We start from the raw sequence: 15587 nt of genomic DNA, 5'->3' as shown, positions 1-15587 counted from the left end.
TTATGACACCAAACCTCATACTTATTAAATCACCTGCATTGCTTGCTGTTTGGGGTTTTAGGTTGGGTTTCTGTACAGCACTTTGAGATACCAGCTGATGTAAGAAGGGCTTTATAAATAAATTTGATTTAAACACTCACTGCTTTAAACGCACAAGACTGTAGGCTATATATTTTAATAATGGTTGAAAGTTTGTTATATATTTAAGCATTAATGCCCGAGGGGGTGTGGCATATGGCCAATATACAACGGCTAAGGGCTGTTCTTGGATTCAAAACTTCAAGGTGCCTTATTGCTATTATAAACTGGTTCCCAACATAAATCGAACAGTAAACAAGTATTTTTTCATCATACCCATGGTATAATGTCTCATATATAATTATACACACACAGGTGAATGAAATGCTGTTTCAGCCAATCAGCATCCATGACTCAAGCTACCCGGTTTATAATATGTATTATAACACGTTATCTACGTTTTGACAGGATAATGTCATTCCCAGTACAGCATGTGTAAATGTTACTACAAGCTGCCATGCTATATGTCCCTAACCCTAATTCTAACGTAATCATAAAGACAGACAATCTGTCATACTGTATACCTTTGTAATCACATGTAAAGACCTGGGTTGTCATGAGAGACATGTCTGTCCTTATGGCTGGAATTAAACCCAGGTGTTGTCGGCAAAAAACAAAAGACCCAGATGTTTTGCATTGCAGATCAAAAGACACAGCAGGTCTTTTACATTGAATTTAAACAGTTGAAATGGCATTCGAAAGGGGTTAACAGTTTTCCAGTTATAACCTCTCCTTTCTCAGAATGTTTCCAATTCCTTGGCTGAAGATCAATACGTACAATACTCATCATATGAAATTCAATTCAACAGAGCAGGGCACACAATATGTGAAAACGTCACCTTATTCAGAGCACGTTATAGTTTAAATGTATAGTTTCATATTGCTGCAGACTAGGAATGATTCAATAACTCATGGTCCTAGTGAAGCCAATGAGCTCGTCTGTGCATGTCATGAGATGTGATCTGTTGCTATATAAAAAAGGACCAAAAACCTGCAGACTCACCCACATGAAAAAAAATACTACAGTTTACTATAGAATACTACAGCACTTATAGAATTATGCAGTAAACTGTAGAATATACTACACATTGTAGTATACCTCGACCATATGTAGTACTTACTATAGAATATTGTAGTATACTGCAGAATACTATAGTAAATACTACAGTATACTACAGACCACAAAAGCACTATAATATACACTACAGCGTGGGACTCCAACCCTGCTCATTATATTGAGATCAACAATGTTGATGCTAATGGTAGGTAACTATGAGAATATACAAAATAAATCCCCTTACCATTTATTTAGCTATTTGCATTACACCTTTAAAATCCACCTTTAAAATTACCTCCTCTTATGTATACTTGTATTCCAATATGCCATTTTTTTTGGGGGGGGGGGACGACAACAATCATATTGGATAGGGGTTGTGTTTGTCACAGACTATTCCACAAGGTCAAAAAGGGAAAGCATTCAAGGAGCATGTCATCATGGGAGAAATCAAAACCACTCCAATTTTGACTGGTGAGTTATAGCTATAGTTATAGTTATAGTTATAGTTATAGCTATAGCTAAACAAAAACTTAACCTAGTGCTGGCCCCTGTCTGGGGACCAAGCTGGCCTCTCACTTTAGCGCTTTAACCTTATGGTTAATGCAAGTGTTCAGTGTTTCCAGATTTCTATGACCTAGATTTCTATGACCTAGAATTAATCACAACACGTGTACAATTGTTTTCCTTCCAAAAAAAAACTGCATTTATGTAAAATAAACATTTTCTGTGTTGGAAAGGGTGTGGGCGTACCCCCGACAACAGAAAGGGTGTGGGCGTACCCCCGACAACAGAAAGGTGTGGGCGTACCCCCGACAACAGAAAGGGTGTGGGCGTACCCCCGACAACAGAAAGGGTGTGGGCGTACCCCCGACAACAGAAAGGTGTGGGCGTACCCCGACAACAGAAAGGTGTGGGCGTACCCCGACAACAGAAAGGGTGTGGGCGTACCCCGACAACAGAAAGGTGTGGGCGTACCCCGACAACAGAAAGGGTGTGGGCGTACCCCGACAACAGAAAGGTGTGGGCGTACCCCCGACAACAGAAAGGTGTGGGCGTACCCCCGACAACAGAAAGGGTGTGGGCGTACCCCCGACAACAGAAAGGTGTGGGCGTACCCCCGACAACAGAAAGGTGTGTCATAAGAAATAAGAACGCTACTAGACCAGCTCATCCTCTATGAGGAAATAGTACCTTTTTTTGTAAACGGTCTGTTTGAGATCCAAGTTTGAGGTTGGGTTTTTGAGTGTTCCCCCCCCTCCAATTGATGCTTTGGCCACAAATACGAGTATAGGATGAGTCAACAACATTTGGGTATGCATTACCATAGCATTTACTTTTAAAAAGTCACATTTTCACTGCACAGTTACTTTCAAGGTAGAGTCGTCAATGCACAAAGTTAACAGCAATATTGGGTCGATTTCCCCAACAACTAAGAGTATTGGTATTGCAAGGCTAACCTTCACTATTTCTGGTCCCGCAGCTATCACGTAGTTATTGAAGTGCACGTGCTGACACTATGAGTGAATTATAGTGCATCGTTTTGCTCATCTGTAAGATCTGCGGTGATACTTGTGGCAATGTCATATCGCTGAGTCAGTTTAAAATGACAGTTTGCTTATTTGAAGTTTAAAAAAAGATGGTGAATAAATGAAGATGGGTTCACTCAGGCCATTTACCATTGGGGGGGAAAAAATTGTCAGTTCCAGTCTGCTTTGGTTCTCCCATAGACACCAATGCAATAGCAGCTGGGTCAGGTCTGCTAAGTTAATTGACTAATGTAGCCAGAACAATATTAAGATGTGGAGTGTCTCACTTCCTCTTCAGTCTCTGGTTCACCGTTGAATCACCCAGAACGTTAAGTGCATTAGATCATTATTCAGCTAGGTCCAGCATCTCCCAGTTATCATGGGTACTGCAAGCAATGCTAGTGAAAATGGCTAGCACAGCTAGCTGTGTTCTCAAAACCACAAAAATGTCCTTCAGACCATTACAACAATATACAGTCACACCATGTTTTCAGACTGTGTGTGGAACTTGTGAGACTATCGCGCAATGATTTTCTGGCAGGCGGGCAGAGAGAAAAGGCAATCAGGAAATGCATCACAATTTAAATATTGTCAACTTCTACACATATAATAGCAAGTACAGTATATTACAGATATACAATGTCAGCTCCTTTGAGGGACATGCTTTTTTTAATGCTTTTGAGACCACAACTTCCACTACCATTGCTAGCCCAGGAGATGCTGGACCCCCAAATAAACCTGCCTGCATGGATGGATGACACCACCCGACTTCACTTAAAAGGAAACTATCCCTTTAACAGTAGGTGGGTTGTCCATTGACATCAATGCATGCTTCAATGCAAACACTGACGTTATGCTCATATCTCTAATTAGGATTCGGTCCTTGGGGAGTATCACACACGTGGCCTTCACAGCAGACGGGCCGGGGAGAAAGTCTGGTATCCACATGTTTCACAGACAGAAGACCAAACTGCAACTAGGAGAATATCTGCTTTTGAGAACTCTTGTGATTGTGTCAATCACCCATCAGATCACATTAACAGTCTCCCACTGACAAACAGTCCCAGAGGGTGACAGAGAGAGGGAGACAGACACCCCAGAGAACCTAAGAAAAATAGGAGGGGTAGACAGAGCGGAAAGTAGAGACAGGAGAGAGAGCTACAGTTACCTCCTGTGGAAGGATACAGTAGCCCTCTAGGTGATGCTGCACCATCTGGAAGAAGTTGGGGCTTGTTTGGGAGGCATTTCAGGCAAGCTTTTTCCTCAGTTTCCCTGTTAACTCTATATTCCTCAAGATAAAAGGCTTACCCATATGATTTTCCTAAATGGCCATACAAAAACATGTCTGTGTTGTCCTGTAGGCATACGAAGGAAGTGAAAAACCAATTACGAAGTGTATCTTCTGAAGACATACTTGAAGAGGTAGGTTAAGACATCCGAGTCTTATACCCCCACCAATTAACGAAATAACTTTGAGGAAAACATTTTTTACATGTGACATGTGGTTGTCTCACTTAGCCATCTTAAGATGAAAGCGCTAAGTCACTCTGGAAAAGAGCATCTGCTAAATTACTAAAATGTACCTAAGTGTTGTTTATTATGACATTGAGTGTATCCAACAATGTACAACATTAAACCGTATTCAAATGTACTGCACTAAACATTATGCTTTCCTTTCCAGTACAGCCATCTATGGCTTTCAGTATTTATTACTCTTCCTGGGGTCCCAGGTCAGAGACACAGTCAAAGAAAGCATATCTTTCAGATAAGGAGTTACTATATTGGGGGAAAACTGAGTGGGCTAAATTGAACTGAATCTTGTCAAATGTAACAAACAGTACCTTGCATTCCCCCTTAATAGTATAGATGGCACGAAGACATCAGACCTGCAGTTTGGTTGTTGGGTAAAGGTAGAGCTATAGTGCCATCTACAGGTTAAAATTGAAAGTGGGCATAGATACCAAGGCAATAACTGCTCTGCATATTAACACTCCTCATTTGCACTTAACTTTTGGCAACGCCCATAGGAACCCCCCCCCCCCCCCAAAAAAAGCCTGTTTTACAGTTTAAAGTAATTATTAGTCCATTACGTGACCCCCGAAAAAAATGAAATCAGTAGTACTGAACACATTTCAATCTCATTAAATGCAATTCCACTTTTATCTGGAGGTTGACAAAAAAAGTGAAAGAAAACACAGCAACATGCATTGTTCGGTTTAATATAGCTATGCTTTATTTATATTTTACAGTAACCACAAATCTTTGGCTATGTTCAGGATAACATTCATCCAAAATACAAGTCGTTGACATTGACCTGGTTGCCATCAATACCGTTCTGACACCTGTATAGCCGACACAACAGAAGCCTACTCACAAGCTAGTTAGTGTTATTTTTGATATACCATTTTAGGAGGCTGTAATATTATTCATTACCATACAGTAGTTGCCTTTAATTCTACATGCTTATGATTGTACTTGAAGCCTTACGATTAATTACCATATTTCCTTTAAATGATTAAATACTACAATCAATGATATGGTGCATTACTTCATTGATATATTCATTTTAGAGCCCCATTGCTCTCTAAAAGCATTAACATCCACTGCAATGTACATCTTTATATCAACTAATTAGATTGGTTACTACTGCTGTTTTCCATTGAGTTTTATTAGAAAAAAAAGTCAATCTAAATGTAAATATTTCTAAAGAGAAGGCTTTGATCTAAAAAGGTGGTCTATAAACCTTTTCCTACAGGTTAAAAACCCTAAAATGATGGATAGAAATTCTAAACCAGATATGTTTTGATCTCTTCTCGATTCAAAATGGTGCCATGTCGTGATCCTGTATGTACCGGAAAGCTTCCAATGAGATTACTTGGAGCTTGAGTGGTGCAGTAGAAAGAAGATAAACTGGCATATCTTAAGGCTAGTCAAGGCATCTATGTGGTAGACACAGTAAACATGGTATGAACTAATACTACAGCCAACATCAACTATCAGCCACAAACAAAGGAATAAGAGCATGGGGATGAGGACGCTGGGGAGAATTTTTCCTCAACTAATACAGGAGTACTGAAGGGCAAGTTCACTAAAGCACCTTCAGCACCCCTACTTCCCATGGCTTTGAATAAGAGGGAAAGAAAGTAAGAATGACTAATAATAAATAGTTGGTTCGTTTACTGTATGTAAGAAGAGCCTAACTGAGGAATGTGTGATAATAAACATAGTATATCAATATAAATGTTTTTGGTTTTAAGTCCATAGTTCAGGTCTAGGACTTGATTCATTATCCAGTATACAGCCCGGGCTACCTGGCAGTCTTCTGTTCATAACTCGATGTAGAAGTTAGTGACATTTGTCTGTGTTAGTAACATGATGGTGTGGTTGGTTTTTGGTCCATGTTGCAGTCAGAGCCAAAGAGAAGGAAGAGGTGAGAGAAGAGGATGAGAGAGGTAGAAGTGTAAGAAGACAGGTGTTTTAGGACTAACTGTCAAAGAAGGAAAAAGAGGAACAGAAAGAGACAAAAAAACAAAACAAACAGGGGTCTTAGTGCAGGATCTCCAGTAGGAGACGTTTGAAGTCTCCTCCACACTCGGAGCTCAGAGCTTCTTTCAGAGGAACATCATACTTCTCCAGGTACATCTCCTTAATGGTCTCCAGGTCAAACTGTTGGAAACAAACATTTACATGACCTTCTGGTTCTATAATTATCCTCATATGACTTAGATATGTTCTTATTTAGGGAAAGTAGTAGTATTCGTGGGTTGATCCTAAGTCCAGCCATTGTTATTAACATACGACCCATACTGGTGCCTTAAAGGCCACTGGTGCCCAGTCATTCTGAACGAAAGACAAATCAAAATAACACGACAGCGGCCTGGAAATTAAATGATATTGCTCAAGAAATAATGAAAAGGTAATGTCCTCAAATTTACTGGAGAGATGGCTAGCAAAGTTTTTTTTTTTTTTACATTTACAAAAAGTCATTGCTAACGTTAGCTAGCTACATTTCAGTGCCGTCCCCTCCATTTCAGCTAGCTAAAGTTATACTGCATCTAACGCCAATCTGGCGACATCACCATAAAGATTTTCCCCTTTTGAAAAGGTCATCATGTTTCCAAGCCACAGTAATGCACTTTAGACTAAATCTTTCTTAGTTGGACATCAGTCCTAAAACATTCAAAACAATATTGTCAAGAAACGTGCAACACATGAATAGAGCTAATAAAGTTTCAAATTATTTGACAAAAAAACATGGTCCACAGAATCACTCCGTTGCTCAAGAAATTATAAAAACGGTGACAGTTTCCTTATTACGGTAAGCAAAGTAATTGTTGCTTTAGCAACAGTGTGATTCCTGAGCAAGGTCATGTCATTTGCTCAAGCAACAATTATTGTGGCACCACCCTCCATCGTAAGCCCTACACAACGCTGTTAGGAAAACAGGGGGGGAGGGGAGAAGGCAAGGCCTAACAGGACAAAAGCTTTAGAAAACACATCGGTGATACTAAACCCCTTAAAAGTAATATTCTGGTGTCTCATGCCTTGATGTCATACCTCTGAGCGACCAACGATGATGCGGATGAGCGTGTCTTCGTCGGTGCCTGCCCCTTTCATTGCAGCATTCAGGCGACGGGCAAAATAGAGCTGAGGGTTTTTGGCACACCGCACTGTAGAGAAAGAGACGTGCATGCAGACAGATGAATACTTCCCTGTGTGCCTCACGAAGCACCGAGTGGAGGGGGCACCGAGTCAAACTCCAGCATTGGGTTCAATGTCATGTCAACGCAGTCAAAAAACAGGAAATACCACGGTTCTGTTTACATTTGATGAATGAAAGTTTACTTTCCTCATTTTGGAGTCTACCCACTATGCTATCATCTCATGAGGAAGTCATGATTACTCCTTCAGACACTTGGTGAATTCGTTTGCTTTACGTCACATTCACAACTAAATGGCAGTGAATGGTTTCACCCTCAGTTAGCAAAGTTAGTTAGCGATATTGAACAAAAATATAAAAACATGCAACAATTACACTGAGTTACAGTTCATAAGAAAATCAGTCAATTTAAATAAATTCATTAGGCCCTAATCTATAGATGTCACATGACTGGAAGGGGCACAGTGTGTGGGTTTAAGCCCACCCACAGGGGAGCAAGACCCAACCAATCAGATTTTTGTTTTTTCCCCACAAAAAGGGCTTCATTTATAGACAGATATACTACTCAATTTCATCAGCTGTCCGGGTGGCAGATCTCAGACTATCCCATAGGTGAAGAACCCAGAGCAACTTAAAGGAACAATAAGGGCATGTCAACTGATTTTTCACCTAGTCAGGTCAGAGACTGAAACCAGTAACCTTTCCATTACTGACCCAACGCTCTTAAACCACTAGGCTACCTGGAGCCCCTACACATGGTCTGCAGTTGTGAGGCCAGTTGGACGTACTGCTAAATTCTCAAACGATGTTGGGGGTGGCTTATGGTAGAGAAATGGATGGATTATCTTGGCAAAGGAGAAATGCTCACCGACAGGGATGTAAACAAATAGAGAGAAATAAGATGTGCATTATGGAACATTTCTGGGATCTTTTATTTCAGCGCACAAAACCAACCCTTTACATGTTGTTTATATTTTTGTTCAATGTATTTAACTTACAGGTAGTTAGCAACCATGTAAAACATGGCCTCTAAAAATGACATACCCAGGGTGATGTAACACTCCTTTAAGGTCCCAGTGGCTTCGTTGTCAATGGCATCCAGGATCTCTGTCCCAGAGAGCTGAAGAGAACACAAACAAGACAGTGAACGCAGAATCAAGAACAAGTCCATGTTCATACTGAGTACAAAACATAACTGATACTGCCAGGCAATTTCCCCAAGTACTTAGAAGTGGCTCCATTTAAAAGGCAAATGGTTTTATTTCTTTATTTTTTTTAAAAAGTGGGGCAGTCCCACTCCTCACGCATTCCTTGTTTATTGGATAGGACAGATCGAGGAAAGAGCAGTAGGACAGATCTGCAGCAGTATGTGGGATGAGGCAGCGTCTTACGCCACTGGACCAACCTAGTAATAACGGTTATTTTCTTACACTGTTGACTATTATTGTCAATTCAGAGTGTTGACAGAGTTCATGACCCCCCCCCCAGTGGAAAATAGCAGGTGTACTGTACATACCTGCTCATAGATCTTGAAGGTGGCCTGAAGCTGCAGGTAGTTCCTGTGTGTCAGAATGTAACTGAAGGTGGACTCGTCCGTTCCAAAACGACCCTCTCCTGCCTGACATCCACAAACAAAGACACTTTTCATCAAGACCAGAATACACACACCAGCAGAAAGCACAGGGATACATACAGTCAGTGCTTATAAAAAAATAAAAGGAATTCTGGCTCGAGATCCGCACGCATTGATGTCAACGGCAGATTTACTCTAAAGAAATTAGTTACTCACGTTCCTCTACCGCCATTTGTTGTTGCACAACAGGAATGAAGTCTTACCTTTACCTTCATACTGATTCCTAGAGCATCATGAGAGGTTGATAGTAACAGACATAAAACAAGAGCCTGGTACCGTACATAGTGAGAGCTCACCTCAAACATAGCGGTAGCATCCTGCTCGGCCAGTCCCTCGTCCACCTCGAAGCCCTCATCCCGGTTAGCCTATCAGGGTAGAGGTAGAGAGAAGGGGGTAAAGAAGAGATGCAAAGGGGGACAAAGAAAAGATGGAGACAGACTGGGTAAGAGTGAAAGAGAGCAGGTCTGGGAAGAATCAACCCATCAAGCAAAGGTATGTTGTGAGTGAAAGCGGCATTACAAGGAAGGTTTCCCAAACCAAAATGCATTTTCCTGTTTCCCCATTTACTTCTATTAACGTTCATACCTAGCAGTCATTCTTATCCAAATCAATTTACATGGTCATTGTGATAGGATATATGTAATGTACCTTTTAGTGCAGGGGAAGTGAGAGGGGGTGGTGAAAGAGTGGGCACAAGGCCCAGACTGGCTTCCCAAAGGGGAACAACTTCAGTTGATGTCTTGTTTCGCCTTGTCACGTGATCAATTGGTGCAAAAATGTGTATATTTGACACAAGGAACTTTAAGCATAGAATATCACCCCGTCTACCTGCAGAAGAGATATCAGGAGGTTCTTGACATCTCCACTGGTGTCATCCTCAATGTCAGCCATAAGGTCACGTTCGTTCACTGGAGGGTAAACAAATGGGTCTCAGTGTAGAGGTCAAAGGTTATTCCAAATGTACAGTACCAGTCAAGTTGACACCTACTCATTCAAGGGTTTTTCTATATTTTTACATTGTAGAATAGTGAATACATCAACTATGAAGTAACACATAAGGAATCATGTAGTAATAAAAACATTTTGTTTTATTTGAGATTCTTCAAAGTAGCCAACCTTTGCCTTGACAGCTTGCATTCTCTCAACCAGCTTCATGAGGTAGTCACCTGGAATGCTTTTCAGTTAGCAGGTATGCCTTGTTTAAAAGTTAATTTGTGGAATTTCTTTCCTTGTTAATGCATTTGAGCCAATCCGGTGTGTTGTGACAAGGTAGGGATGGTATACAGAAGATAGCCCTATTTGGTAAAAGACCAAGTCCATATTATGTCAAGAACAGCACAAATAAGCAAAGAGAAACTACACGCCATTACTTTAAGACATGAAGGTCAGTCAATACTGAATTTTTTTAAACTTTCTTCAAGTGCAGTTGCAAAAACCATCATGCGCTATGAAACTGGCTCTCATGTGGACCGCCACAGGAAAGGAAAACCCAGAGTTACCTCTGCTGCAGAGGATACATTTTTTTTAGAGTTACTAGCCTCAGAAATTGCAGGCCAAATAAATGTTTCAGAGTTGAAGACACATCAACAGTTCAGAGGAGACTGCATGAATCAGGCCTTCATGGTCAAATTGCTGCAAAGAAACCACTACTAAAGGACACCAATAAGAAGAGACTTGCTCATGTTTCTTGGCCCAAGCAATGGACATTAGACCAGTGGAAATCTGTCCTTTGGTCTGATGAGTCCAAATTTGAGATTTTCCCACCGTGTCTTTGTAAGACGCAGCCTAGGTGAATGGATGATCTCCGCATGTGTGGTTCCCACCGTGAAGCATGGAGGTGGTGGTGTGATGGTGCTTTGCTGGTGACACGGTCTGATTTATTTAGAATTCAAAAGGCACACTTAACCAGCAAGGAAACCACAGCAATATGCCAGCCCATCTGGTTTGTGCTTAGTGGGACTATCATTTGTAAAAGGACCCAACACACCTCCAGGCTGTGTAAGGGATATTTGACCGACCAAGAAGGAGAGTGATGGAGTGCTGCATCAGATGACCTGGCCTCCACAGTCAGACATCAACCCAATTGAGATGGTTTGGGATGAGTAGGACAGCAGAGTGAAGGAAAAGCAGCCAACAAGTGCTCAGCATATGTGGGAACTCATTCAAGACTGTTGGAAAATCATTCCAGGTGAAGGTCGTTGAGAGAATGCCAAGAGTGTGCAAAACTGTCAAAGGCAAAGGGTGGCTACTTTGAAGAATCTAAAATGTATTAGGATTTGTTTAACACTTTTTTGGTTACTACATGATTCCATAGTGATGTCTTCACTATTACTCTACAATGTAGAAAAAGTAAAAATAAAGAAAAACACAATTTCAGATGTGTTAGGAAAACAAAGTAGCAACATAAGACAAAAGTTCACAAACCCAAATAATGGAATGTCAAAAAGCAATACTATGAAAGGCCAGCAATTTCAGAAGAATGTGAATTCAATATCACAACAGCATGGAATGCATCAATAATTCCCCTGGCATAGACATTGGGTCAGCATATTGTTTAAGGGGGTAAACAGTGTCACGTTTCAGCGACAGTTTGGAGATTTCCCTAAAGCTGTAAAATTACTCTAAAATGAATTTAGAATGTCATGTCCAAATCTCCACCAGCAAACGAGAGAGGAAAACATGACCGATTCCACTGCGATTCATCTTAGTGACTCACACATAAATACAAGAACACTGGTAGTGTGTGGGTTGACGGACCATATTCTGGACCATAAAATGTGCTATGAAGTCCTGGCTAAAAATACTTACCCTGGGCATACGCCTCCTGGCAAGTCAGGATCTCCTGTTGGGAGAGAGTCAGGGAATAACAAGAGACATTCTGCTTTAGCATTTCTGTTTTCATTCACTAAATATACATAATAATAATATGCTCCGTCTAAAAAAATTCAGTTGGACAGGTAATGATCTGTTGAACAGCATTGGGACAGGTAAAATGATCTGCTGAACAGCATTGTTTGTCATTATCGTGTGTGTACATTCCTGCAGAGTGCAGATTTGACCATGACAGTCCAAATCAATGCAAGTTGGGCCAATAAACCCATACCCGATAAGCCTTTATTCAAGAATAATTAATCTACTGCACATCCTACCAGTCCAGTGCTAAACTACTATATTGTAATTACTTCGCCACCATGGCCTATTTATTGCCTTACCCCTCTTATCCTACCTCATTTGCATATGCAGTGTATAGATTTTTCTACTGTATGTTTATTCCATGTGTAACTCTGTTGTTGTATGTGTCGAACCGCTTTGCTTTATCTTGGCCAGGTCGCAGTTGTAAATGAGAACTTGTTCAACTAGCCTACCTGGTTAAATAAAGGTGAAATTATTTACATATTTTTTAAAGGAGACCCAATTGGCTTAATGGTCCAGTAACAACATACCTGATTGGTGCTGGTGCACAGGATCTCCACCAGAACTGCCTCGTCGGTGCCCGCCCCTTTCATGGCCTTCCTCAGCTCCTTGGCAGAGTAGATGTGTGGCGGATCTAGCATGGCCACGATGGCCATCTCAAAACTACCAGTCAGCTCCTTCTTCAACACCTCCTCCAACTCCTTAGTATGGACAATACATAGAACAGACGATCTCAAAAGTCTTTCCTCGTGCAAACCCTGTGGTATAGTGTTAACACACCTGCTGCTGTCACGTCTGCCTCCCCACCAAAGACCAGGGGTCAATCACTGCATCCTCCCTCTACTTCTGTACTGTCTAGATCAAGTATACATGTATGAAAGGACAGTGGAATTCCACTCTCCTTTAAACTAGAAAGTTCTTACCTCGATTCCTATACAAAATGTTCCCATTTCAAGGAGGCAAGCAAAGTGGAATAAAGAAATCTAGGAGGCGAAATTCTGTACAGTGGCATCAACATTCATTAAAAAATGTTTTACATGTTAGTATTTCCATCTCTCATTCACCGCACTAACTCATCGTTTGGGACATCATCTTGTGCTCCAAAAAGTATTTCTCCCCTACAACTCAAACGAAGTATGCGAAAGTCAAAGAAAACAGTTGGACTCTGCATTTCACATAAACATTTCTTAAATGTGTTGACTGCATGAGTCTACGGATGAGAAACGACTCACGTCGTCATACTTCTCGAAATACGCGTGCTTGATTTCCAAGCGCTGTGCTGATGAACGATTGGCCAGGATCTCAATGATGGCCTCCTCATCCGTCCCTGTGGAGAGGAATCAGAAAGACACTTAAAAAAAAACAAATAAAAAGTTGCAAACAGTTGATCCGTGGATGCTCAAAACTATCCATTTATGCAGTGTCAATAAATAAGATGTATATTGTCCTACTATCATTGTATAATCCGTTGATCCTTACGTCGCTGCATAATTGACTCATATTGGTGGATACATAGTGATCGGGTCACTTTATTTCTGATCAGATGGATGATGTCATGCATCTATCTGTGATGTGCAAGTAAACACATACATGACCCTATGCAAGGGACTATGGAAAATATTGACAAGTTCCTGTACTAATCCTCAGTAATGCTGGTTTACATTCTGCCCCTTCTAATCAGGAACTGATTCAGACCTACCCTAGAACTTCGCTCTGGCCAATCACTGACATTGATTAATCAATTAATTAGGGAGACAAGAAAAACTACCGTACTGTGGACCTCAAGGCTCAGATTTGAGAATCCTATAGCCTTTGGCCTAGATTAATGCTTGAATGGAATATTGTGATTGAACGGAAGTACACGAGTCCATACACTTACCCAAACCTTTGCAGGATTTGCGAATGGCCTTGATATCAGCCACGACATCGAACTCCTCATAGGGGGTAATAGTTGGCTATGAGAAAACATTCAGAATCAGGACACCAATGACACTAATATAACATACAAAAATATGCTTTCCCATGATATCATATGTCTCAAATAATCATAGGTCTATGCCACATAATGCATCCTAAAAATGAAAGAATTTTCGGTTAGAAATACTTTTCCTTCATGGTTGAATACAGTAGGCCAGATTCCCCTCCTTTCCTAGTCTAGCAAAGGGTGCAGTCTCTGTGCGCTGAGTCATGGGGCAATTGCGTATTGCTACAAAGCTACTTAGGCGTCAGCCTCCCTTCCTCGCAAAGACAATGCAACCTTATTGATCATTTAGTGTAGAGCATTTCTGAGAAATTCCAGAGACAAGCAGCCTACTCAAGCTGCCACGCTCCTAACACTCATTTGATATACAGTCGGTTGACATATGAATGGTCCTGCTGCATAGCCTACATTTATAACAGGCTATGATGAACAGTAGGCTCTTTATGGATAAATTATGCTCCACTCATACACAAATCATATATGAAGACTACCCATTTGGATACATTTTCTAAGAACGCACATTTTAAAGCTTTAAAGTGACTTGATAACCAATAGGATGGGCCATTTAGCTTAATTCTTCTTACATTCTAACATAATATAAATTACTAGATCTTTGACATGTAGATCATTGACTCAGTCGAGTGGTACCTAGACGCATTTAAAATGAGCGTTGCAGCCTACTCATTCGTTCACTTTCCGGCTACACTGTACAGTAGCATCAAATAGGCTACTAGGCTTAGAAAGTCAACAAAAGCTGATAACGCACTTAAAAAGAAAATTGTCCAAAACTTGACACTCACTTGGACGTTGCCCATGTTGCAACTCTTGTTTTCAATCCAGCGAGGATGATGTACAGTGTCGGGTCAGTCAATGTCCTACTCACTGTTCACTCTTGAAGAGGTCTTTTCTGCACACGAAGGACCAGCCCTGCCAGCATAGCTGACGTCACCCGCCTTTATCAATTTACTAGGCTAATTACGACACTGGTGAAAGCGTTTAGTGATCATCCTATCTAGCTACTTAACTTGAATCATTTCGGTTTGTGTACTGTGATTTAGTGAATTAAAACCATTGATTTAAACTGTTTTGATACTGTATAACATAAGAAGTATAGGCTACTACTTTTATATTGAATTGAAATCAACTAAACCATAAATGGTGTTAAGAATGAACAAAAATTCAGGAGATAGGACAAAACTTGAACGCAACACTTCACTACAGTAGTTGCCTTGAACGCTGTTCCCTACTAACTCAACTAGCATTGCTGCAACACATTGCTAATCAGCCTCCACACCTGTCCTCACTCTCTTTAATCACCACTGCCACCCTACTTTCTACCTGGTCAAACTAACGTTCCTCCTCTGTGTTCTGTAATGCATGTCACTGTGTGTTACTAGCATGATCAAGTTTTGCATGACCTCTTCTGTCTAGTATCTCTTAGGTTCCTCCAAGGATTTTGGCTTCATCTGGCCCAATTCTCATTCCCTTCCTGAATCTTTCTGACATCCATTACATTTCTTCAAATAAATATTCTAAACCCATTTCAATGTCTGGTCCTTAAACTTGTCAAATCAAAAATAATCACAGCCGAATTGGATTTAAATTACATTTTTTAATGTGCTTTCAGGTTACTTCAGACAGACTAGAATCTATATAATCTATTTTCAGACTATGGCATTATTTGGAATGTTTCATGAGCTGAAATAATCACAGAAATGTTCCATATGCACAATAAAAGC

The 15587-nt window shown here is 40.7% G+C and overlaps 1 protein-coding gene across 1 annotated transcript; it reads right to left on the bottom strand.

Moving 5' to 3' along the window:
• Window positions 1–4871: 4871 nt before the first annotated feature.
• On the bottom strand, window positions 4872–14808 carry anxa13l (annexin A13, like). The gene is made up of 11 exons (XM_014189186.2): window positions 14649–14808; window positions 13747–13822; window positions 13100–13194; window positions 12398–12568; window positions 11763–11796; window positions 9783–9862; window positions 9251–9319; window positions 8838–8939; window positions 8366–8441; window positions 7219–7331; window positions 4872–6327 (listed from the first exon to the last, which is right to left on the bottom strand). The coding sequence occupies exons 1-11, from the start codon at window positions 14661–14663 to the stop codon at window positions 6208–6210; spliced, it is 951 nt and encodes a 316-aa protein (XP_014044661.1). The 5' UTR covers window positions 14664–14808; the 3' UTR covers window positions 4872–6207.
• Between the last annotated feature and the right edge of the window lie 779 nt (window positions 14809–15587).

This window comes from Salmo salar, chromosome ssa03 (assembly GCF_905237065.1).
Source record: "Salmo salar chromosome ssa03, Ssal_v3.1, whole genome shotgun sequence".
Classification (NCBI taxonomy): Eukaryota; Metazoa; Chordata; class Actinopteri; order Salmoniformes; family Salmonidae; genus Salmo; species Salmo salar.
Note: the sequence above shows the minus strand (reverse complement) of the source record. Positions and strands in the feature narration are given on the sequence as shown.

What these genes read in the sequence shown, in the direction of transcription:
- anxa13l (XM_014189186.2), bottom strand. An exon ending in CCAGGAGGCGTATGCCCAGG is followed by an intron (nt 9,863 to 11,762) that starts GTAAGTATTTTT and finishes TTTACCCTCCAG; the next exon opens with TGAACGAACGTGACCTTATG. An exon ending in CCTTCAAGATCTATGAGCAG is followed by an intron (nt 8,442 to 8,837) that starts GTATGTACAGTA and finishes TGTTCTCTTCAG; the next exon opens with CTCTCTGGGACAGAGATCCT.